We start from the raw sequence: 25,375 nt of genomic DNA, 5'->3' as shown, positions 1-25,375 counted from the left end.
ACAAGATCTCTTATTCAAAGGCTGCTGTACATAAAATGGCTAGTAATTACAGATGGAACAGTTTGACCATAATATATAAAACATGAAAATGGAACATATTTCAGAGGTTGAGTAGCAGTTGGGCATAACAAAGAGGTTTTACGTCTTACATTGAACAGCACCCTCCTATCTTGAATACAGAGAATATTTTGAAAATGAGTAAACTGGTCCATAACTGGATAATATGCCATAGATCCAATATTGTTTTTAACCTGCCTAGTGTTTATTTAGCAAAACTATGTTGATGCATATTGTGCAAAACAACAAAAACAAAACCTTACTACCTCAAACGTGATACACTTTGAATGGGCCAGGATGCTACTTGCAGTAAGAAATGCTCAAGGCTGCCTACAACCTAAATTAAAATAAAAGGTCTTAAAAGGGCTTCATAGGGTGCTCTGTTCTATAGAGTCAGATCATTGGTCCCAGTAGTTTCATGTAGAGGCATTAAACAATGAGTTACAGAAGTCCTCCACACTCCAGTCTGGAAGCCCCAGGCCAAGAAGCACCAGAATTGGGGTAGGGGGGACAGTGCCCTGTCTGCATAGCTCTTTTTGTGTGCTCTAGTTCCCAGATACTGATCTTGGTATTAGCCGATTGTTTGCTGGCTGTCCATTAAGAGCTTGGGAACTATTGCAACCTGATACAGATGAAAGAAAGTCTTTGCACTAATTGAAGGGAAGCAAATAGTTTCTTACACATCATTGTTGTGCAATATGGCCTGTGATGGTGTGCCATAAAATCTAATCTACATTCTCAGCGTTACAGAGAGAAACACTTTATCAGTGTCTGCTTATCTCCATCATAATGAGGGGTTTCCACCATGCTCTGCTGATGTCCCAATTCTGATTTCAATGGGATGAACTTTACCACACATTGCAACTTTGTGTAATAATGAAATCCTGCAATGTGGTCAAGATGTTCGAAACTATCCTGGATTGAGCTCTTACTTCAACATAATTTAGGAGTCATTTGGGTATGCTCTCTTTTTATCTGGTAGTAACTGATCCCACTATGATGCCACAGTGGTGGTGTAGAATTCAAGCGTTTGATTGCTTTTTTGCAATAGAACAGAGTCAACTGAGCAACATACTGAGCAAATTCTTCTTGTAAAGGTAAAGGGACCCCTGACCATTAGGTCCAGTCGTGGCCGACTCTGGGGTTGCGGCGCTCATCTCGCTTTATTGGCCGAGGGAGCCAGCGTAAAGTTTCCAGGTCATGTGGAAACCAGAGCAGCACACAGAAACGTCGTTTACCTTTCTGCCAGACCTATTTATCTGCTTGCACTTCTATGTGCTTTCGAACTGCTAGGTTGGCAGAAGCAGCGACCGAGCAATGGGAGCTCAGTCCCTCACAGGGATTTGAACCGCCGACCTTCTGATCAGCAAGCCCTAGGCTCTGTGGTTTAACCCACAGCGTCACCCGCGTCCCAATTCTTGTAGCTTCCCTAATTCTTGATAAAAGCTCATCGCTCGCTCGCTCTTCCCTCTTCCCCCGCCCCGCCCAATACATCCACCCCTCATTGTATATTTGCTATTGGCCAAGCTCAGTTACCATATAAAGAAAACTCAAAGCCATGCCTGTAACAACCCTTGCTTGAACAAATGTGTCCAGGTAGCTCAGTTGGTAGAACACGAGACTCTTAATTTCAGCGTCGTGGGTTCGAGTCGCACGTTGGGCCAAAGATTCCTGCAGCGCAGGGGGTTGGACTAGATGACCTGGGGGGGGGTCCCTTACAATTCTGACTCTAGAGCGACCTTGGATAGCTGAAAACATGGCTTCAAGTTCAGATCTCTTTGTTCTCCCTAGATGTTGCTGGACTACAACCCCCCCTCATTCCTAGCCAGCATGACCAGTGGTCAGGTGATACGGAAGGGGGGGCATGTCTTCTTCACCTCCTTCTTCGCTACAATATATCCATTTATTTCCAATTGTCAATGTCAAAAGGGACTAAAATCTATAAAATTCATAGAAAATCAACGTGCCAATTTGCTCAATTTCTCTAGGACTCCATGACACCTCCCCTGGCCTCCATAATCCCTCAAGCAAGGTGTCAAGACCCTAATCCTGTCAAATCACTCTGCCAAATCTTTCCTCCGGGCAATGCCAGTACATGGACCATTGTCTTCTCATCACCGGTACTCAGGAAGTGCTTATCTGCGCATATCTCCAGCTCTGCATATTCCCCCCTCCCTATGTTAATCCTGTGTAACCCAACCTCCTCTTAATGTATTCATGATGTAACTGGGATGTATTTTGCACTGTATTCTGGGACATGGAGGGAAGTTTCAAAAGTTCATGTCACCCCTTTCTCGCTGTTCAATCTCGCCTTGAACCTGTTGCGCAATAAACTTGGATCTTCTGCAGTTTGCTCCTGTCTCCGGCTGAGCTCATTTTCCTCCGCAGGGACCCACGGACTTAGTCCGACGAGCTGGGTGGCAGAGCAGCCTCGCACCCAGATTTTACCGTGTAACACAGGGAAGATGGGAGTTGTAGTCCAACAACATCCGGGGACCCACAGACTGAGAAACACAAGACGCTGATAAAATAACAGCAAGAAGTTAACGCAAAATGGGGACTCCTGTTTTGAGCACCAAGGGGGAAAGCCACCTCCTCCTCGCCCTTCCAAGCCGGAGAATGGGGTGAAATCTCTCCCCCACTTCTTCCCATAAAGCGCCGCGCTTCCCACGTGCGCCCTCTGCTCAGGCGCCACTGAGCGGGCTAGATCTCGCCCTTTGAGTATCCATTACGCCTCTCTCGTCCGTCGCCGGGGGCCGTAGTTCCCCCCAGGCTCCGGCTCGCTGACTCCCCAGCGCCTCCTGCGGCGGAGCCGGGCTCTGCAGCGGCCGACGTGCGCCGCCAGGGAAGAATGGACGGCGGCTCCGCGTCCCGCCCGCTGCGCGTCCTGGTGGACATGGACGGGGTCCTGGCGGACTTCGAAGGCGCGCTGCTGCGAGGCTTCTCCGCCGCCTTCCCCGGAGAGCCTCGCGTGGAACTGGAGCAGCGAAGGGGCTTCTTGGCGCTGGAGCAATACCGCTCCCTGCGGGAGGATCTGGGGGTGAGCATCCAGCGAGCGGGCAGGCGGGGCAGGGGCGCCGCTGGACGGCTCCCAGGACCCGAGCTGCTCCCGGAAGATGACAGGGGGAAGAGGGGAAGAGGGAGAAGAGGCCCGGCTCCTTTTTTGGAGAGCTCGAGTGCCAAGGCTTGCCCGAGATCCAACGCAGCAGGAAACTTTAGAAAAACCGGCAGGGGCATTGCGGTTCCCTTCTGCCTTTAAAACAGTTACGACATGGGCAAAAAGTCAACTTTCAGCTGGCAGCAAGGAGGAAAAGCTGGATCTAGTGGACTTTTACCCCTTAAAAGCTCGAGTCAGCAGCCTTGCCGCAAAGAGGAACGCGCGCTCCCCTGCCCGCTCCGTCGGTGGCATTTACCGGTAGTGACGCAGAGCATCAAACTATCTTCAACGCTAGAAGTTGAGAGCTAAAGTTTCAGAGCTGCCCTCTATTCCTCCACCGCACCCCATCTCTCCTCTGCAAGTCTCATGTGTCTTTTAAAAGTTTTGTGCTAGGCATATTTCATTCCACTGGAAAAACCATACATGCGGTTCAATGGGAATGATTCATCTCAAGTTGAAACATTAAGGCTACAATCTTGCTTTTAAACCCAATTCTGGAGATTCTCTGGATGGTGAAGAAGATGCCGTTTTGTAGTTTGTAGGGTGTTTTTTTTTTTTTTTTTAAGGGCTCAGTGCAACTTGCATTAACAATTATATATTTTTCTTTACAGGATCAGCACACTCTATTTCCACTGCTAAATAGGCTTGGAAAGTGAGAGGCTTTCCCAAAAAAGTTATCTGAAACCAGTCACTTTTCAGCCAAGTTTCTCAGTACAAGAAATATCATTTTAAATAACAGGTTTATATAAACAATCACTCCCCCAACCATGAAAAAATGTTGAAATGCGAAATATACCTAGGAACAAGTCTTCAGCATGACAGAAACGTTATCCAATAAAAAGCCTGCAGGAATAAAGCAGTCTTAGGCTGCAATCCAAACCCCCTTTGTGCAGGGTTGGCGAGTTGGATTGGGCAGAGGTGTCCCAGAACTCTCCCTTCTACCTGCTAAAAGTGGTGGGGGGCATGTACTGCCGACAGGACCCCCCCTGCTGTGGCTTGATTTGCCAGCCCACCCCATCCCAGCTGGCATGTGTGCAATGGCTGTGGAAGCAGCGGTGGTCCTGCAGCTAAGTTCAACCCCTCTGCTGCCCAGCCAGGGTTTCTACGGCAGCCCCAGTGCCTTGCTCCAGAAGGCTCTCCTTGACCACGTACATGGGATGCGATTTTGAAAATTAAAGCAGTTCTTGAGCCCTTCTCGGGGGGGGGGGGAGAAGAGAGCCTTCTCCTATTTTCTTCATAGTAGATTGAATATTAAGCAACTAGGTGAGCTCTGTTTACACTAGAAGTGTAATTCCATGCATCTGGTTTCAGGTGAAGGTAGCCAGTGTGTACGAGTCACCAGGCTTCTTTCTGGGCTTGGATCCCATTCCAGGAGCTATTGAAGCAATGCAGGAGATGATTCAAATGCCCAAGTAAGGCCCATTCAGAACACAGAATGGTTTGCAATTAGCCCTCATGTTTTTTTTTTTCATATAGTGACTAATAATGCTCATGTCTTTTCAGCACAGAAGTGTTTATTTGCACAAGCCCTATCCGGAAATATGAATACTGCGTTCAAGAGAAGGTTGGCAATTGTTTGCTGTCCCCTACTCTCTCTCTGTTCTGCTTGCTTACCCTGACTCCTCCAACCTTGTGTTATGCAGAGCCTCCCATCAGATTCCTTAATTTTGCTTTTTCCTTGTTTGCTTTTGTGTTCCTCATCTTCAATACTAGTGGCTTATGTGCTTCATTGTCAAGGTGAGGCTCTATTCATGTCCCTTCCACACCACTGGGTTACCTGCTCTGATGTAGATCCCTCATCTATGGCAGTATTTCAGAGGCTTTTGAATGGTAACTTGCAGGCACAAGTCAGTTGAACAGTCTATTACACCTTGCACTGGAAAAGGAACAAATGTATTTGCTGGTTACAAAAGTAGGATATGTACCCCCACGAAACACAAGCATATAGTTTTTATAATACAGTGGTACCTTGGATTACGAACTTAATCCATTCTGGAAGTCTGTTCTTAAACTCTAGGAAGAAGATACAGTGGGGCTTATGTCTGAGTAAACATGCACAAGATTGTGTTGTGAATCTTGTAGGTAACAGAAAACATCTTGCATTTTTCTTGCCCTTTGGCCCAATTTATTTAAATGTTTCCCCCTTTTCTGTGGGAAAAAAACCCCATGAGAATCTCTGCATTTTGCTGGATGACCAAAATGTACAATGACTGGAATACCTATGTTAACAAGAATTTCTACCCCCTAAGCTATGGGTATTCAGATGCTTCAGGAAGCCACCAGCTTCTGCTCTACAAGCCCGATTTAAAAAAATACATCTTCTGCATGTTTACTAAGAAGTACACCCCACTGCATTCATTCCTGAGTATGTGTGTTCAGGATTGCAGCCTAAGCAATTTGCAAAATGAGAAAATGTCTGTCAAAGTTTGTAGGAAACATTTCATACCAGCTTTATAATTTCACGTCTCCTCTGACTCTCCTGTCTAAATAACCAGTCGGATATAGTCGAGTGTTTTGGCTTCTTTGCTTTTTTGGTAAAAAGGCTGTAATTAAAATTCTTCTGATACTGATCTTTCTTCACCTGATAGTACAGCTGGGTTCAAAAGCACTTGGGTCCCAAATTTGTGGAGCGGATAATTCTGACCAGAGATAAAACAGTTGTGTCTGCTGATTTGCTCTTTGATGACAAGGATGCCATTAAAGGTACGAGAATGTGCAGTGCGGTTTTCAGATCCAAACGCTTTACCATTGCTCCAGTGATGAAATGGTCACTCTTGCAATTTTCCATTCTCATTCTTCTCAGGAGTTGAGCCTAATCCGACCTGGGAGCACATCTTGTTCTCTTGCTGTCATAACAAGCATCTAAAGCTGCAGCCCCCACGAAGAAGACTCGAGTCTTGGACTGATGACTGGAGGGCAATACTGGAAAGCAAGCGCTCCAAGTGATGGCTGAAGAAAGGGGCGTGTACTTCAACAGGCAGTGAAAGTGACCCAAAACACCAGCTGGTCATTAAACCCCACTGGAATGAAGCAAGACACCCACCCAGTGAGCTGGATCAGACGGAAATATATTTTCTATTTGCAAGAGAATAGTGTTTTGTCCTAATTAAACATCAACAATGTGAGTTATAAAGATGTTAAATCCCTGTGTGGAGTCTTTGTCATGCATCTAGATAAATAAAAGTGCAAACGATCAGTAGCTGGTATACGCAGCGCCAGAAAAGGAACAGGGAGACCTCAAAGCACTAAGATTTTAGGGTACAATAATAGAATCATGGAATTGTAGAGTTAGAAGGGACCCTGAGAATCATCTAGTCCAGAGCTTTCCAAACTTTTCATGCTGATGACACACTTTTTAAACATGCATCATTTTGTGAAACAGTACTTTAGTTTTATTAGCAAACCGGAGGTTAAACTAAACTCTTTCCAGTCCTGGGAGAAGCATTCGCGTGACACTGTTGGCATACTGCCAGGGAGACAAAAGCCATCATGCCTCCACGTCGATTCCGGACGATCCATCAATCTCCCGTAGAACAGTATCAGTCTATTAGCGACACAAGCCTCAGAAACAGCTGTTCGCATTCCAAGAACTGGTGCATGCCCTTTCGCAGAGTTCGCACAACGAAAGATGCACTCAGGAGAGCATTATTTACAACTTTATTCAGTGTTGGTCAGAACAAAGGAAAAAACACGACTGCCTGCCTGCGTGTCGAGACAGAGAGAGACAACAGCTATATACAAAACAGAAACTTCCTGTGAGCCGGACGTACGCAGGCTGTGACACAACAACCTGCTCCCTTTTTAAGGTGGAACGGAAATATCCTAACAGACACATCTGTTAGGATTTTTGCTCCGTGTTTGCAGTCACGAGATTGTTGTCTATCACATGACGGTGTATGTTTTCATTCCACATAGTGGGAAGTGACGGAGACAGGATGTTTTGGTATTACTGTGTTCTGGAAAGTGGGACTATTGTCCTTTGTTCCTTCTCTCTTTGCTGTCTGATGAGAAAGAGGAAGGAGCTAAGTCAGAATGCTCCGAGTGTATTATATGTAAATAAAGTAGATTAGCCAAGATGCTGAGCTACTGAGTCTGTTACGCAAACTGCAAATACTCTGCAGGATCCCTAAGTGTGCTTATGCTTCTTGGTATCAATTGCTGTGAAGTTCAGGCTAGAGAAAGCTTTTGAAGCTCCCGACCGACCAGGAGGGAGAGAACATGTCAGTTGGGCATGTGTCTCTACCAGGGTTCTACATGAGAGTAGGACGATCCCAACAACACCTACACACTGCAGCCGACACACTAACATGTCACAGCACACAGTTTGGAAAGCTCTGATCTAGTTCAGCTCCCTGCAATGCAAGAAATATGCAGCTGTCCCAGACAGGGATCAAACCTGCAAACTTGGCATTATCAGCACCACACTCTAACCAACTGAGCCATTCGCTATTGCTCACCTGTCTTCTGTTCATTCTGCTGTTTAAAGAAACAAAAGCCCAGCTAAAGCAGGGATGTGCAACCCATGACTTTCCAAATGTTCCAACGCCCATCATTCCTGACCGCACTGGCTGATGGGAATTGGAGTCCCAACTATATTTGGAGGGCAACAGGATTCCCACCTGTATTCTCCTGCTCCAAGGTATATCCACTATAATAGCTATTAGGGTCCTGTAGCATGATTTAAATCTCCAGATAACAATATTTTATCTATCTGTTCTTTATTCAAATATTTATAAACCACGCTTTCACAGAAGAGATAACAAGGCGGTACAAAATACCACCACAACAGTAAAGCCATCAATCAAATCTGGTTGGTTAAAAAATTTCACACTCCAAAAGCATGTATGAACAATGCAGAGTTTGCAAAGTCAATTGACAGAAAGCACTAATGGAACTCTGCCAAGCTTCCTTAAAAAAGAAAGGAAGTGTAAAAAATAAAAAAGAGGAAGAAAGTAAAAATGCATTGGGATTTTGTTAGATTTATAACAAAATGTAACAAGACAACTAAGCATAATCATGGCACATCTCCTGATTCCTGCTGAACTTCTATTGGCAAGGAACCCCACGTTCATTCCAATAGAATGACTGACTTTCATTCCAGTGGAATGAAAAACAAGCTTAAGGGGCAATCTAAACTCCCAGCCCTGCTGGCAGAGCTTGGCCAAGCAGTAGAGCCCCTACTGCATCAGTAGCATCGCAGCTCACTTTGGCTGCAAAGCAGTGGCGGTGGGGCAGAACAGTCAGGCTTGAACTGGGCCAGATCGCTGCACCATCTCCAGGTCAGTGTAGGAACTGGGCCCAGATTCACCTTGAATGCACTGCATCTTGGTACTAAGACCAGCTTAGGATCCTGCAGATCCTGGGCTGGCTCAACTTAGCCCTTCCTTGCCCTTGCAGTGCCCTGTTTTGGGACTTCCTGCTGTCTTCTGCCAGTGAGAAGCCCACCCAGCAGATGGAAGGCTGGCTTACCCAGAAGAGCTAGGCAGCAGAACACCTCGGTGTAATGCAGCCTCCCACCAAAGCGCAGTGTAATGTGACTAGGTGCCAAAATATTTCAGTAGCCCCTAAAAATGACAGCATCAGATGCGTGCCTCGTGGTGCTTAACAGTTCCTGAAGAGTCTCTTTTTAAAGTGAGATTCCAGAGATGATTTTCCTCACAAGAGGGCTGGCTATTTCCAACACAAGGGCTGCTGCTTCTTTCATGAAAAGCTTTTCAGCTGCCCTCCGTGCCGCATCAGTCCTTTGGCAGGGGGATTCCTAGGGCGGTGTGTTCGGTCAGGGCTTTGGCCGCCTCTACCTGATGAGGGGTGCAGTAATCTTCAAGGAAGATGGTGGCCAGGTTTCGTAGCCTCCGGTTGGCCGAGAGGGAGAAGCGCAGCATGCATTCCACCACGGGAAGAGCCGTGATCTGTTGGCGAGACTGGGGGGTGGTCAAGTACATTAAAGTAGTGACTGCAGACATCACAGTCTCTTCATTGGAGCTGGAGAGGGCACCAACAACGGCTGCGACACCATCTGCCTCCAAGATATAGTCTTTGTTGATTTTGTCCAGGCAAAGGTTACAAAGGCCACCTAAAGTACGAGAGAATGAGATAGTAAAGACAGGACCAGCCTTCTCATCTACTTCACATTTACCACTGCCATAGGTATTGAGGCAACCAGGTTCATCGAAGTCACCCAGACTCACCCTGAACAGCTAAAAGAGGCTTCTGGGAGGCCGGGGGGACATTGCTGGAACAACTCTTGGGCTGGGGCAACTGGCTAAAATGTTTTAAACTGTTCTAATTTTGGTTCCTCAGTTTTTTGTTGGGTTGGTGTTGGTTAAATGTTTATTTGAAGTTGGCGGTAATTTTAATTTGGGTATAACTGTAAACTGTTTATTATTGTTGTTATTGGTTTCTATTGATTTAGTGGTTTGTTTGTTGCTTGTCAGCATATTTTGTTTTTTAATGTTTGATATGTTTTTATATATGTTGTAAGCCACCAAGAGTGGCTGGGGAAACCCAATCAGATGGGCAGGATAAATTAATTTTATTATTAAGTCAGGGTTCCCCAAATTTGGGTCTCCAGCTGTTTTTGGACTACAACTCCTACCATCCCTAGCTAGCACGACCAGTGGTCAGGGATGATGGGAACTGTAGTCCCAAAAACAGCTGGAGACCCAAGTTTGGGAAACCATGATCTAAGTCTTTCCCTATGTAGCTTGTGTGCTTTCCTCTGCACTGTCCTGACTTTCCCTTCCTCTTTCCCCAACATCCACAACGAAGGCAAGTGGTTACTAGAGGGAGGGGAGATTTCAGTGGGAGTTGTAGCCAGGCAGACACAGGTTAAAACTTCTATTATATATTCAGATTCTGTCATCAGAATTAATTGTAAACATTGCACACATTGGGGGGGAAAGGGGGGATCTGCCACTTACAAAATGAGATTAAGAAGAATTTGGGATCTGTTGGCAAAGGACAAGATGCTGAAGGGAAGAACTAGCAAGAGGCATAGGGCATTATGGGCTGGGAACGATGTAATTTATGTCTTGCAAAGTTGACTGGTGGCAATACTAGTGTACTTTTAACTATTTTCACACTCTGCCACAGGTTCCTCATTAGCTTAACACACAGTTTTTTTATGAGAGGGAAAAGAAAGAAAACAAGTGGAACAAGAACCCAGCGGGGTTACACACTAAGCTATCTGCAATAAAAGAACACCACTGGGTTCTTGTTCAACTTAAAAACTTTTTGTTTTCTTTCTTTCTCCGCATAACAACTCCCTCTGATTGCAATTATCTACCTTGTTTTCATTCTGAAAAAGCCTTCCTGTTTTTTTTCCAACCAAAGCATTCATACTAATTCTTCACACACAACACTAGAAGGCACTGTGTAAGTGCTGCAGCCTCTGCATAAGAGAATGCTCCTTTGTTTTCAAAACTTGTCTGCTTCCTGCTCTTATTGGCTCAGCAGTGTCTCACCTGCTCCTTCAACTCCGCATGTCAGACTAAGCAGCCTTTTACAAGAAGTGGGATATCCTACATGTTAACAGGTCCTGGGATTTATGGGGGCCAACTGTTCTGCTCATGGCTTCGAGAAATAAAACTGAATCATTTGCTGAAAGATTTTGGATGCTGAGTAATTAGCATGATGATAATAAAAGTAAACAATTATTTCCACACTGTGTGGGCCGATACATTTAACCCATTGTGTTTTCTTCACAAGTGATACTGGTGTATGGGTATGGAGAAGCTATGTCCCTCCAGATTTTGCTGGACAGCAACGCCCATGTTCCCTGACCATTGAGCGTGCTGGCTGGGGGAGTTGGAGTCCAAAAACAACTGGAATGGCACAGGAACTGCTCTTTTCCTAAGTTTACAATGTTAGCTGGCTGCTCTGACTAAATTTCTTCTAATTGTGAAGATTTATCTTGCCCCCACAAAGGATACAGATTTTAATAATGATGATATTCAGTATTTATATAGTGCACTGAACACTAAAATGTTTCACACACATTTTCTTAGTAATCCTGCTTTTATACACATTGTAAGAGAGGTCAACATTTAATGGGGGTTTGAGGCTGAAGAGAAAGAGAGAAGTTTCCTTAAAGCCACAGGCTGCAATCCAATGCTTGCTTACCCAGAAGGAAGCCCCACTGAACAGTGGGACATAGGTCTGAGCAGATGTATACAGGATTAAACAGTTAGAGATTTAATGGCTGAACCATGAGGCCTTCCCAGCTTACAATCATAACCACTGCCATAAAGGTAAAGGTAAAAAAAACCACTGCCATATACCAAGACTGACTAACTTGACTATCCCTAAAATGATGTGGGAGTATAATTTCAAGTGTGGAGGCTGAGAGAAGCTCTTAAAAATTGCTTTAATTCATAGTAAGCATCAAGCTTAAACCCAAGCCTTACCAAGTGCAAATTCCACAAGGGTTTCATTGTCCTCACTGAGCATATCTAGGAACAGGTCCAATACTTTCAGCTGCCGGAGATATTCATAGTTCTTAGGATCATAAGCAAAATTAGCTAGATTGGCCAACACCTGCTCCTTGGCTTCTGAAATAATATAAAACAACTCTTGAGGTAATATTTTTGGTATATACATTTTTACACAACTTTGTTAATATATTCAGAAACGTTTACTTGAGTTTTGGTGGTTGTTTGATTTTTATGTAATATTGCATGTCACATGCTCTAATGCAAACAAAAATATATACAATGCAACCATGTTAAACAGTTTGAAGAGGAAAATGAATAAAAACTGTGTTATCAAAGCAACAACTCTTGAGAGGAGGAAAGAAGCAACTAAGATGGGCAAGGCATTTATACACAGAGAACAAAAGCAGCTAGTGGCCAATAAATTATACTCACCAGAGCTCTCAGTCACCTGGAATTCAGTGACTAGGGCCTGTAGGTATTCAAGGCGACCCAGACCTAGTAGGTCCTTGTGGTTTTGGGACATGGTGCTAGAAGAAAAGGCAGAGTTTCATTTGAAATAATATTCTGAAGGACGTACTATTACAGGAGTACTGAAAGGTTCTGTGAAAGATTTCTTCTCCATTTTCAATCCCAATTTCCTTGTCTTTAATGTTTAGCCTCTTTAGACTATGTATAATTTCAAGCTAATAATTTTATACGAGCAGTGAATAAACTACTATTCTTTGAATGGGGCAGGCTTCCTAAATGCATTTTGCTTTTATTTCAGGAAAAAACATTTTCCATCCCCAAATGTGGAAAATCCCACTGCCTCAAAAAAGTACTTCCACATGTCTGTAGAATCAAATCTACTTTTGACCTGAAAACAAACCATGAAGCTAAACTTTCCAAGTTAGATCTTTGCCTATAACATTCGCCCTCCAAGCTTCCTATGCTGCCATACGACAAACTCTCTGTTCATGTCCCTTAGTGTTTTAAAACACGGATATGGTTTATATGTGCTTGTTCAGGACAACTCTTAGGTTCTCACTGAGGCAGGAAGCGATTTGACAGAAAACATTTTCTAATTATGACTAGTCTCCTCACCTTTGTGTACTCAGAATTACAGCAAAAAATATTGCCAATTTCTCCGATGTCCTTTAAAAGAACACCCACTACTTCCTCTTTTAAATATTAACTAAACAGGGAACTAGAAGACACAGGGCGTACAAAAATTCAATCGATGCCCCACCAACTAGTATTCCTACTCTCCAGTTCCTCCACATAACTATGGAAAAGCTCCCAGTAAAATAAATGAGCCTGTGTGACTATAACCTACCACTCCACCAGGGCAACACTTTGCGACTTGTGTAGATGTGTCCTTAAAACACCACTTCTCCAGTATTTACCCGTGTTTACCTTAGATCAAAGGTAAAAGGTAAAGAACCCCTGGATGGTTAAGTCCAGTCCAAAGCGACTATGGGGTTGCAGTGCTCATCTCACTTTCAGGCCAAGGGAGTTGGTGTTTATCCACATACAGCTTCCTAGGTCGTAGCCAGCATGACTAAACCACTTCTGGCACAATGGGACACAGTGATGGAAGCCAGAGCGCACGGAAATGTAGTTTACCTTTCTGCCACAGCGGTACCTATTCATCTACTTGCACTGGTGTGCTTTTGAACTGCTAGGTTGACAGGAGCTGGGACAGAGCAATGGGAGCTCATCCCGTTGCAGGGATTCGAACCACCAACCTTCTGATTGGCAAGTCTAAGCGGCTCAGTGGCTTAGACCACAGCATCACCCGTGTGTATGATCTAATGGTCCCATGAAACAACTGCCACTCCCCTCTCCTTTGGGGTGTCCTCCCCACCATGGGAAAACATGTCATATTGAAATATACTCGGAGTCGCAAAGTGATTTCATGCTCTTTATTCAGCTCATAGTGGTGAGGAGGAATGAATGAATGTCCCCTCAAAGTATCTGCTTTATATACATTATTTACACAATGGGCTGCACATGATTGGCTAATTCCAGGATTCTACTGTAGGCCAATCAGGTTGTGGATTCACTTCTATCTGGAGCATGATTGGGTGGTTCCTGCTAACCAATCATACTGCTGCATTGTTCTAGGACCAATCAGACTGCTGCCTTTTGGAGCCTATTGTTCTAGGACCAATCAGACTGCTGCAGTTTGGATCCTATTCAACTCAGTACATAACACCCCTCCCCTCTAAGTTCCAGTCCTGCCCGGAAGGTCGCATTCATAGTCCTCAAGGTACGCCGGTGGCCTACGTGTGCGTTGCGGCCTGGGGTGTTCCCTGGTCCGGGGTTCAGGTTCTGGCTCGTGTTCCAAGGATGGGGCTGTTTGGTCTGGCGCAACCGGCTCGCTCAGTCGTGGTTCTGGTTCCGGTGTCCTTTCGGCCTCGCGGGTCCTCTCTGTATTTACTGATTCTGCCTCTCCTGCTTGCCCCTGCTGCTCTATGGGCCTCACTGCCCCACTGTTCCCTTGGGACTTCTCTGACCTGTCCTCCTCCTCCTGGTTTTCTCCCGGGAATCGTCGCCGTATCTGGTCGCAGTGGCGGCGCCAGCATTGCCCCCCATCTGTTAGCACCTCGTACGACACGGGGCCCGTGACCCTGGTGACTGTGGCAGGTACCCATGCAGGGCCTGCCCCAAAATTCTTTGCGTACACTGGGTCCTGGGCCTCGAAGGTCCGGGGGTTCCTGCCTTCCCCCACCACTACCTCATCCTGAGCTCTATCGGGGTGAAGGCGGTCCAATCTGATTGCAAGGCGCCGACCCATTAGTAGTTCAGCGGGGCTCCGGCCAGTCGTTGAGCTGGGGGTGCTGTGCTGTGCTAGAAGGAATGTGGCAAGGCGGTACTCCCAATCCCCTTGCGTCATGCGGCGAAGGGTGTCCTTGGTGGTCCGCACCATGCGTTCTGCTTGGCCATTGGTGGCAGGGTGGAATGGCGCCGAACGGATGTGGCGGATGGCGTTCTGCACTGTGAAGGTTTGAAATTCTCCTGATGTAAATGCAGTCCCGTTGTCTGAGACGAGAGTGTCAGGGAGCCCGTGGGTTGCAAACAGCCTGCGTAGTACCCGGATGGCTGCGGACGTAGAAGTGGACGGTACCAGTGCGACTTCCAGCCATTTGGTGTAGGAGTCCACCACTATGAAGAATGTTTTCCCCTGAAAGGGGCCAGCGAAGTCCACATGCAGGCGTGACCATGGTGCTCGGGCGGACTCCCAGGACTGGACTGGGGCCCTTGGGGGATCTGGGCGGGATTCCTGGCAGGCCTGGCAGTGTTTGACCCAGGCCTCTATCTCTCCGTCGATCCCCGGCCACCACACATAACTCCTGGCAAGGGCCTTCATTCTTACTACCCCTGGGTGTGTCTCGTGTAGGGCTGTGAGGACCCTTTTGCGGAGGGGCTGGGGAACAACGACCCTGCTTCCCCATAACAGGCACCCCTTGTGGGCTGACAGTTCATGTTTGCGGGTTGTGTAGCCGGCGAATTCTGGCCCGGGGCTGCGGCTGGGCCATCCCCTCCACACCCAGTCCAGGACCCGGGAGATGACCCTATCTTTCTTGGAATGGTGTGCAACTTCTTGTGCCTGAATGGGGCGGTCAGGAAGCAGCTCCAGGCTCATAACCTCTTGTGCAGGTGCTGGGTCGGGGCCTGTTTCCGGTAGTGGTAGCCTGCTGAGGGCGTCTGCATGGCCCATCGCCTTTCCAGGGCGGTGAATCAGTGCATACTGGTAGCTGGCAAGGAAAATTGACCACCTGAGGACGCGAGGAGACCGCACTTGGGGGGTCTGCTTTTCGGGGGCAAACAAGCCAAGCAACGGCTTGTGGTCAGTCACCACGGTGAAGGGCCGCCCGTACAAGAAATCATGGAATTTTTTTACTCCCTTCACGATTGCCAGACCCTCCTTGTCGATTTGCGAGTAGTTCCGCTCGGTTTCGTTGAGTGTCTGGGAAAAGTATGCTACCGGTACCTCTCTTCCATCCGGGAGTTGGTGTCCCAGGACAGCGCCGATGCCATAGGGCGAGGCGTCGCATGCTAGCACCACCGGCAGCCTCTCGTCGAAGTGTGCCAAGACCGAGTTTGAGACAAGCAAGTCCTTGACTGCCTGGAATGCGGCCTCCTGGCGCTGGCCCCACACCCAAGGGGCCCGCTTGTCCAGGAGTCTGTGTAGGGGCTCCGCTACCGCTGCCTTGTGGGGAAGGAAGGAATGGTAAAAGTTCAATAATCCCAAGAAGGCCTGAAGTTCAGTCTTGTTCTTGGGCGCTGGGGCATCACAAATGGCCCGTACCTTGTCCCCAGTCGGGTGAACCCCTTCTGCATCCACCATAAATCCCAGAAAGTCCACTTGAGGCACTCCTAGTAGACATTTTTCCCGCTTCACCTTGAGACCCGCCATCTGGAAACGGTGCAGAACAGTGCGGAGGCGGTCCTCAAACTCCTCTGGTGTGGGCCCGGCAATCAACACATCATCAAAGAAGGGGGTGACACCAGGAATCCCTTTAAGGAGAGAGTCCATTAGATTCTGGAATATGCCTGGTGCCACGCTGACCCCGAATTGCAGCCGCTTTACCCTGAACGCTCCTCTGTGCGTCACAATCGTCTGTGCCTCTGCTGTGGCCTCATCTACTGGCAGCTGTTGATATGCTTGGGCCAAGTCCAGCTTGCCAAAAATTTTCGACCCAGCCAGGGTGGCAAGGACATGGCTGACCACTGGCACTGGGTATGCATGGGCCATGAGGGCCTTGTTTATGGTACATTTGTAGTCTGCGCAGATGCGGACCGAACCATTAGGCTTGACGGGTGTGACGATTGGGGTTTCCCAGGGGGCATTAGGCACCGGCTCCAGCACTCCTTGCTCCACGAGTCGGTCCAATTCCTCGTCTATACGGGGTTTCAGGGTGAATGGGACCCGGCGGGCCTTGAGCCTGACTGGTCGTACTGCGGGGTCAAGCTGTAGAGCAATGGGGGGGCCCGTATACTGTCCCAATTTCCCATCGAAAACCCCCGGAAACTCCTTGCATATGGCATCCATGTCCACTTGTAAGCTCATGTGGTTCACCCCGGTGATGGCTAGTCCCAGTGGTCCAAACCATGCCAACCCCAGTAAGCTAATGTAGGGGCCCTTGACCACAAGCAAGTCCAGTTGCCGCGTCCGCCCTCGGTATTGCACCCTGAAGGTCCCCACCCCCATTGTGGGGACCTTACGTTTCTGGAAGTCCCGGAGGGTGAATGGGGCCGGCCTGAGTTTGGGACCCCCAGTAGGACACAGTTTCCTTAAGGTCCTTGCCGAGATTATGGATAGAGTTGAACCCGTGTCAAGCTCCATGCGGTATGGGGCCCCCTCTATCTGTACCTCTACATAAATTTTCTCTACGTTGGGGTGGGGCAACTGGTATACCTGGAAGTCTGTGAGCTCCGTCGAGTTGCCTTGGTGCGTTGGGCCCCGGGACCTGGGGCTCTTGGATTGGTCATCTGATGCCTGGCTTCGGGTGGGCCGAGCCCGACACACCCGGGCGATGTGTCCCAATTTTCTGCACTGCCTGCACTCTGCGTTGCGGAAACGGCAGGTCCTCCTCTCGTGACTTTCTCCACAGCTTGCGCAGTTCCCTCCTTCTCGTCGAGGCAGCTGTGGTATGTGGGCTGCTTGAGTGCGCTGCTGTACTCGGTGCACCTCCTCCCTGTCGGATCCCGAGTCGTTGGTGAGGTCTTCGTGGTGGACCCTCGGTTGGGACGGCTGGCTCAGCCGTGCCTCTTGCGTCGACCTCTCAGCAGCTTCCGTTGCCAGGGCCTCCTCCAGAGCGACCTGGAACGTTAGGTTCTTCTTAGCGTAGAGGCGTCGTTGCAGCTTCTCATCCTTCAGGCCACCGACGAGGCGGTCACGAAGCATGTTCTCCAGCTCTGAGAAGTTGCAGAACCGGGCAGCTTGGCGGAGAGAGGTCACAAACCCAGTTATGGTTTCCCCAGGGGCTTGCCGCTTTGCGTAGAAGGCATTTCGACGAGCCACCACTGAGGGCTGTGGCGAAAAGTGCCCCTTCAGCTGTTCCATTATTGTTTTGTATGGAACAGTAGCGACGTCTTCAGGCGCAAGGAGAGCCCGGGCGATTTCAAATGTCTCCTCTCCGCAGACGCTGAAGAATATTGCCCTCTTCTTGGCGTCTTCTTCATCGGTGACCCCTTTGGCTTCTAGGAGGAAGGTGAAACGGGAGGCGTACGCTTCCCAGTCTCCAGATGCTGGGTTGAATGGCGAGAAGCTGCTGTCAGTTGCCATTCTGAGTTCCTTGTGTCCCGGAGCTGAAGCCTGGATACACGGTGCGAGGCAGCGGTGCGGCAGGTGGCGGTGCTGCGGTGCTGTGTGTGGCAGTCAGCTCAGCGGGATCCCACCTTCGTCGCCAGTGAAATATACTCGGAGTCGCAAAGTGATTTCATGCTCTTTATTCAGCTCATAGTGGTGAGGAGGAATGAATGAATGTCCCCTCAAAGTATCTGCTTTATATACATTATTTACACAATGGGCTGCACATGATTGGCTAATTCCAGGATTCTACTGTAGGCCAATCAGGTTGTGGATTCACTTCTATCTGGAGCATGATTGGGTGGTTCCTGCTAACCAATCATACTGCTGCATTGTTCTAGGACCAATCAGACTGCTGCCTTTTGGAGCCTATTGTTCTAGGACCAATCAGACTGCTGCAGTTTGGATCCTATTCAACTCAGTACATAACACATATGATGGATCAGGTTTCCCATATTTATTCTAGAAGACTTTCTGATCCCTGGAAGGCTGCCCTGACCAGAACATGGCTGAAAAAGACCTAGGTTAACATATTATTGTTGCTACTAGTAGTGGTGGTAGTAGTCGTCTATACAATGGTACCTCGGGTTAAGTACTTAATTCGTTCCGGAGGTCTGTCTTTAACCTGAAACTGTTCTTAACCTGAGGTACCACTTTAGCTAATGGGGCCTCCCGCTGCCGCCGCACCGCCGGAGCACAATTTCTGTTCTCATCCTGAAGCAAAGTTCTTAACCCGAGGCACTATTTCTGGGTTAGTGGAGTCTGTAACCTGAAGCGTCTGTAACCCGAGGTACCACTGTATTTTCTTATACTGTACTCCGTCTTTCCCCCTGATAGGGACTCCAGGCGGCTTACAGGTAAACCGAGGTCTAGGATAGGATATTGCCATAGGAATCTAACCCTGGGTATTTCCGTTCGTTTCCCCGCCCACTTCGTTACCTGCTGCCCTTGGATGGCTCCTTCCTTTGCCCGCACCGGCCTCGCTTTATCGCCCAGCCGGTTGGAGGCACAGCAGAACCTCGCACGGAACTTCCGGACGAGACACGCCGGCACGCACGGAAAAAAACTCCAGGAACGCGCAGGAAACCGGATGTTGCGTTGAAGAACGGGCAGAAGAGTTACACTAAGGGCAGCACCCTAGCGGGGAACAAGTACCCTTTAGAGGTGGGAGGGTCCGCTCTGCCGCTCCGCCGCCGAGCCCCTTCCAGCCATGGCGGGCTTCTCCGCGAAGAAACGTCTGTCCAAGCCCTTGTTGTTTGGGGGCATCTTCTGTGCCTTGGCGACCGCCTTCGTGTACAGGTGCCGTGAGAGGGCCTGGGCAGGAGTCCAAAGGGAGGAGGAGCTCAAGGAGCCTGGCAGGGGTTGGTGTTGAGGTCGGAAACAAAGTGCACAGTCCAGCAAGCTTCTCCAGCTCCCTGACCTTTCAGCTTAAGGCTTTGGCCCTCGGCTCACTTTCTTGGGAGTGATCCCCGCCGAACTTTTGCATCATAAGCACACAGAGGATTGCACCGTGAAAAAGTCCGGGGCAGTCCTCTTGCAAGATCCCATTTTTGTGGACTTCATAAAGGAGACCCCCCCCCAAAAAAAACGTGTAGCTGTGGCGCCTTTAAAAGCTAGCGGATCTGCTGCGATACAAACTTTTGCTGGGTTGGGTTTTCCCTTGGTTCGGAAGGTTTGTGCCATATGCAATCTGTTTGGTCTCTCGAGTTTTGCAAGGCTTTGTGTTTTTGCAGAAACAGGCTTGCAAACCCATTGCAGCCCTTCTGAGGAGTAAGCCCCATTGTTCTGTGGGGCTTTCTGCTGGGTAAACGTGCATAAGACTGTCTGGAGTTTCCCCCAAGGCTCCCACCCCACACAGATTCATAGCTCTTTATGAACTCTCAATCAGTCTAATGGCCGTAGGAAGTTTTATTACTCTCTTTTCCAAGAACTTTTCGGTGTGTGGTCCTTTGCTAGGTAGGACTCGTCCTGTGTTTTAGAACCTCCCCAACCAGAAAAGGAATGGGTTGTGTGTACTGTACTAACATGCACGGTGGGTGGCAGGATAGAGCTTTGTTGAGGGACGCCTGATAAGCAAAGGTAGGGAGTTGGGCTGCATGGCTTGCTTAACTCTCTTTTTGCCTCTGTTTACTGCAGACATCGTTTTTTCCCTGAGGTAGAGGAGATCCGTGCCCGGGAGTACGAGTACTATGAAAAGAAACGCCAGGAGGTGCTGCAGAGGCGCCAGCAGCAACTGGCTGAGCTGGCGCAGAAGAAAACAGCCCCATAGCTGGCCTTTTACTGCTGAGGAAAGACAGAGACCTGGCTAAATGGACTAGATGACTATGCTCCCATGCCATTGGTTCCTACAGGCGCGTTTGGGCTTGGACTACTCAGTGGGGTTTCAGCAAGTCATATCTTAATTAACTTGAGAGTTCTTGGGAGAGAGCATGTAATGTCCATAAGAATAAGGATTTGAGTCTGAGGGAACCTAAGATTACGTATTGGTTCTTGCATTGAATTTTTATGCAACTTTTAGCATATGATTTAGCACAGGGGAATTGCCACAACTCCAAAAATTTGCCATGTTTTGGTGAGTCTTGGCTGCCCTAAACATTTCATATATGAGTTGTGTGGTTTTTGGTTTTTTGTTTTGCTGGTAATCATGTAAAAAGGTAAAGGTAAAGGACCCCTGACAGTTAAGTCCAGTTGCGAAATATATCCCTGCTTTCAGACAATATTTCAGAGATGAGCAATATTCTTGCTTCCTATGCAGAAACTCCTAACCACTGTTCCGACACATGAATGTCTATTTCTGGCGTGTGTCTGCTTAATCACTGAAATCATTGTTTATTTTGAAACATGAATTAATTCCTGCAGTTGGATCATAAAAGTGTTTGTAATTGTGAACAAAAATGATGTGCTGATGTAAATATATTACCCAAATTCTTTGTAATTGTTTAGTGTGAAGTTTCGAGTCAATTCTACATATAGCTATACTCCGTTCTACTGACTTCAAGGTAGCTTACTTCTAGGTAACTGGGTATAAATTTGCAACCTAAGCAGTCCACTGAGACAGCCAGTAATTTCTTAGTAGTCTGCAAGGTGGGTGGGATTTGAGAACTGCTGACTTCAAATTTCCATTTCAAAAGCTTGGACAATAAATTGTAGGAACAATTGTGTCTCCCTGCAAGCACCTGTAATGATTGCAGCCACTGTCTTCCCAGTACAAATTAACGGAGCAACAGTCCCTTACCTTGGTTGATTTGCTTGTGTGGAACAAGGAAGAGAATTTGAGTCGGTCAGCCCAGTCCAAAGAGTGTCACCCTTGACGTTCCTTTTAATTACCTAAGAATCTCACATGTTTGCTTGTAGGCTGACAAAATTTAAGATTTAAAGTACTCAAGAGGTAGTGGGGGATATAATAAGTTTTTCGGGGAATCTGTATAATAATGAAATGTTCTGCCATTATCAAAAGTATTAAAATAAAGTTCACAACCTTCCCCTCCACTCTAGGCAGTGCATGTATATATTTTATATTTAGGGGAGATGGTTTACAGTGACACAGAATCAGTTTGAGAAATTGATCTTGGAGCTGCAAAAACAGTATGTGGTTGGGGGGGACTTCTTAAGCCACAAGACCCAGGAACGGGATCCTTCCTGAGGGAAAGTGTGAAGGATGAGGTAAGGAATCGAGTCACGTGAACCAGAGAGGGAACAGTGGTCCAGTTGTGAAGAGGGTAAACAGCGATCTCTTTTCTGGAACGTGAACAAAGAAGCAATGAGCAGGAGAGGGCAGGTGTTGCAGAAGTACAACTCCTTATCAGCTCAAGCAAGCAGGGCCGAGGCCCTTCAGCAACATCTGAAGGGCCAAAGGCTCCCCACACCTGAGCGAGAGGCTATGGTCACTAGAATCTAAGCCAGCCTTTCTTAACCTTGAGTCCCCAAATATCTGACCAGTGTTCAGGGATGATGGAATTGTAGTACTGAAGGTACCTCCAGTGTCCTATAGTCCAGCCCCTTGCAGTGCAGGAATCTTTTGCCCATTGTGGGACTCAAACCTATAACCCTGAGATTAAAAGATATAATAATACAATAATTTATTATTTCTACCCTGCCCCTCTGGCTGGGTTTTGTGCTCTACCTACTGAGCTATCCAGCAGTGAAGTTGCAGTTCAAGAACACTTGGAGACCCAAGGCTGAGACAGGCCTGCCTAAGCACTTAGCCAGGAGTAGGTTCCTGTTGAGTAGGTTCCTACTTGTGACCTACTAATTGGTAGCGTGGTGGGGTGGAACAGGAAATGGGCATATTTTGGAGAGCTTCTTAGAAGAGGCCGGAGGAGGGAGTAGTCTTTTGTACTGCTCTCAGAGCAAGTTGGGTGAGGAATAGGTGTTTGTTAATTCCAGTTTCTTGGGCAACTAGTTGTAGATGAGGAAGAAAGTCCTCCTATGGGTGTGTTTCGGAGCAACCCCACCTTTTCTGCACAGGGGTGACACATAAGGTTCCTCTTTGTTTTAACATCAGTGAAACTTTTAATATTTCTTAAGAAGGAATGGAACTTTAATTTAGAAACACAGGCAGCTGCCTTACAGAGGCAGCCCAATGATCCATTAGCACGGTATCATCTACACTGATATAATCCTTAGGTAGTTTAACAATTGATATTTTCCTGTCTCAGTTCTATGCTATTTGAGAAACAGGTCTTCTCTAGAAAATAGTCTGCCTATAATGCTTTTTTGGGGGGTGGGGAGGGGAATAGTAAGCATGAAAGAAGGTCATGGAGAATGGGAGTGTCTTTTTATTGGCTGGTTTCTCCAGATTAGCTAGCTTTCAATGTTGTATAATAAAACTAGCTGTGTTTGTGTTCCCTGGCTTCTGGATTTAATTAAAACTTAATTCCCCTGACTTCCTACCCAGAAAGTCTTGAAGAAGCCAGTTCTGTTCCAGAGCTTAGTGACCAAGCAGAACTTGCCTTTCACAATGCAACAGGTATAAATCTAAGGAAAGAAATCTTTGTGACTTATTACCTTTGCCAGACATTTTATTTAAAATCTCAGATGTCCAGCACTATACTTGTGCTCATGCAATAGAGAAATTACTGGTTTTAAAAATCTATAGGAGCATAGCTGTTGTACTGTAATTTGTCACTTAGGGGGAAAAAACAGTCACGTTGAGAGCTAAAGATATGTGGAGGTAGTATTGATGCAGGGTGAAAGAATTTAATGTGAGGTAGAAGGGGCACGTCGTAAGTGAATTTGAAACCACAATACCCCCCACCATTAATGCAACCAGTATTTTAATGTTACTTTCAGTGCAATCCTAGGTATGCCTACCCATAAGTAAATTCCATTGAACTCAATGTTTCTTACTTCCAGGTTAAGTGCATAAAGGGCCACAGTCTCAAGTTATTAAATACTAAATACTAAGTTGCTGTGTTTCCACCAGTTTTGTTATGCAGCCAGGAATGTTAATACTCCTCTTGCCAACTAGGAAACTCATGCAGCCGTTGCCAAAGGAGCAAAATGACAGCTGTACTTGACAAGAAGGAAACATATAGAGCTCCTCTAGAATCAACATTGAATTTAGTTCAAAAGGCACCAGAAACAGTCCTACCCTTGTTCCTCCTTCACCAACATTACGGCTACCAACATCAGTTGCTATGTGAAACCTTATTAACAGTTTCCCCTTAATCCAGAGGAAAATGATATGGAGAAATTACAGGGAATCTAAAATACTAAGTTTAAAATTTTTATTGAGAGTTCATGAACAAAAAAATGCCTTAAACAAAACAGGTCTTACTTCCTAGCTTCTTTATTCAGACATGGATAGAAAAAGCTAATATTTGGTCCCTTCTTAAATGGTGTATTCTGAAAGAAGAAAAAGCATTCCACAATTCCTGAAGGAAGCACAAAAGTTGGTGTGCATTACAGTTCAAAGTCCTTAAGTCTGCCTATTTGCTTTAATGTTTTCAGCTTTACAAAAGTTACCAAGTGCATTTGGATCAATACATTATTATTTTTTTAAAAAAGAAGACTACACGTATATATCCAAGCAATAATGCAGCAATCTTGTTCAAGAGCATATTGTAACAAACTGGCCACAGTCCTGAGATCAAGAAATTGCAAAGAAATCGCTTTACAACAGTGGCCTAAATTGATGCCAATCTTCTAGTCCAACTGTCAGTTTCTTTAGGACTGGGATGGGGAAGCTGTAATCCTCCAGAGATTGTTGGACAACTATTAACACCCATCTTCCCTGATCTTTGACTATGCCATTGGGACAAGTGGGACTTTGCATCCAACAGCACCTGAAAGATTTGCCTCCTCTGATTGAAGTCTTAATAAAAAGTGCTTCATTCAGTGTATGTTACTTAAACACCACTGCAGCATCGGGGGGTGGGAGTGGAATTAAATGATACTGAGCAATTTGCACCCAATTAATGATATTTTTTTATTTGAGGAAACTCCCCCCATGTTGGATACTTTGGAGATCTAGCTGCCTATATTCTATTTCTGAACCTGTTTTCACCAGTGTAGAGAGTAGGATTGAGAATATGCTGTCTGTCTGTCTGTCTGTCTGTCTGTCTCTCTCTCTCTGTGTGTGTGTGTGTGTGTGTTTTCCTTACAGTGCTTTTAAGGAGCCCAGTCTATCTAGAGATGCTTAATGAAAGCTGCTAACCCACAAGGGATAAATTGGGCTAAACAAAACACACACCTAGGGAAGCAACATAAGAAGAGACCAAGAGGATTATGCAAAAGGTCCATCTAGTTTTACAACATTAGCCAGCCAGATGACTTTGAGACATTTAAAAATAAGGACATAAAGGCAGTAACTCTCCACTACTGGGATGTATCCTACCTGTAGACTAAGGACACTTCCAAACAATCTATTTATTGAGCATTTATCCTAGCTTGTTTGCAGGAAGATTAGATGACCCTGGCAACTTAATGAGCATACCCTCTGATCTGTTTGCTCGGATTTCCCAGTGCTTTTCATTTTCCTTATCATGAAATGACCCATCTTTGGAGGAAGCAGTTCTGTAGTGCAAGACTGCCCCGTCAGCTATAATTGTGCAACCTGAAACTGCAAGTATGTGGTTGAATCCCATCTGAAAACAGCAACAGTCTGGAAGTGTCCTAGGAAGCCCCACTTCATTCTTAGCAGTATCCTTCGTGAATTTGTCTGACACACCTTTAAAAAACCATCTAAGCTAGCAGCTAAAATTTGTACCAGATTTGCCTGTAAAACACATTTTTGCACATCCCATGTCAGTCCTGAACATGGTATGGATATGCACACTCTATTTTTAAATGCTTCTCTTCTACTTTCTACCTGGTATATTTGGTCAGGAATATTTAAATGCAAATAGTGCAATAGGCTGCCATGTACTATAATGCCCCAAATCCAAAAGAGGTTTGGCTTTCTATAGAACAGGAGTATTCAGAACTATG

General features: G+C 46.6%; 2 protein-coding genes and 1 long non-coding RNA gene across 3 annotated transcripts; 2 read left to right on the top strand and 1 right to left on the bottom strand.

Annotated features, from left to right (window-relative positions):
* Nucleotides 1-2,758: 2,758 nt before the first annotated feature.
* Nucleotides 2,759-6,360, top strand: NT5C (5', 3'-nucleotidase, cytosolic). The gene is made up of 5 exons (XM_081850125.1): nucleotides 2,759-3,097; nucleotides 4,526-4,626; nucleotides 4,718-4,778; nucleotides 5,803-5,917; nucleotides 6,018-6,360. Exons 1-5 carry the CDS (start codon nucleotides 2,909-2,911, stop codon nucleotides 6,158-6,160), a joined length of 609 nt encoding a protein of 202 aa, XP_081706251.1. The 5' UTR covers nucleotides 2,759-2,908; the 3' UTR covers nucleotides 6,161-6,360.
* A 1,555-nt stretch (nucleotides 6,361-7,915) lies between these two features.
* ARMC7 (armadillo repeat containing 7) lies at nucleotides 7,916-19,014 on the bottom strand. Its single transcript, XM_081850948.1, has 4 exons — nucleotides 18,884-19,014; nucleotides 12,079-12,173; nucleotides 11,620-11,763; nucleotides 7,916-9,287 (listed from the first exon to the last, which is right to left on the bottom strand). Exons 2-4 carry the CDS (start codon nucleotides 12,167-12,169, stop codon nucleotides 8,950-8,952), a joined length of 573 nt encoding a protein of 190 aa, XP_081707074.1. The 5' UTR covers nucleotides 12,170-12,173; nucleotides 18,884-19,014; the 3' UTR covers nucleotides 7,916-8,949.
* Nucleotides 19,015-19,085: 71 nt separating this feature from the next.
* Nucleotides 19,086-23,944, top strand: LOC309335715. The gene is made up of 2 exons (XR_014153651.1): nucleotides 19,086-19,243; nucleotides 20,081-23,944. It is a non-coding gene; the product is annotated as an uncharacterized lncRNA (long non-coding RNA).
* Nucleotides 23,945-25,375: the final 1,431 nt, after the last annotated feature.

Source organism: Podarcis erhardii, assembly GCF_964252035.2.
Source record: "Podarcis erhardii genome assembly, chromosome: 2".
Classification (NCBI taxonomy): Eukaryota; Metazoa; Chordata; class Lepidosauria; order Squamata; family Lacertidae; genus Podarcis; species Podarcis erhardii.
This window is presented reverse-complemented; position numbering and strand designations above follow the sequence as displayed.

Bases quoted from the DNA above. Each gene is read 5' to 3' on its own strand.
- NT5C (XM_081850125.1), top strand. From the start codon at position 2,909: ATGGACGGCGGCTCCGCGTCCCGCCCGCTGCGCGTCCTGGTGGACATG. The intron at 3,098-4,525 runs GTGAGCATCCAG...ATCTGGTTTCAG, and splicing joins CCCTGCGGGAGGATCTGGGG to GTGAAGGTAGCCAGTGTGTA. The intron at 5,918-6,017 runs GTACGAGAATGT...CATTCTTCTCAG, and splicing joins TGACAAGGATGCCATTAAAG to GAGTTGAGCCTAATCCGACC.
- ARMC7 (XM_081850948.1), bottom strand. From the start codon at position 12,169: ATGTCCCAAAACCACAAGGACCTACTAGGTCTGGGTCGCCTTGAATAC. The intron at 11,764-12,078 runs GTGAGTATAATT...ATATTATTTCAG, and splicing joins CCAGGTGACTGAGAGCTCTG to AAGCCAAGGAGCAGGTGTTG. The intron at 9,288-11,619 runs GTAAGGCTTGGG...CTCGTACTTTAG, and splicing joins CCTTGTGGAATTTGCACTTG to GTGGCCTTTGTAACCTTTGC.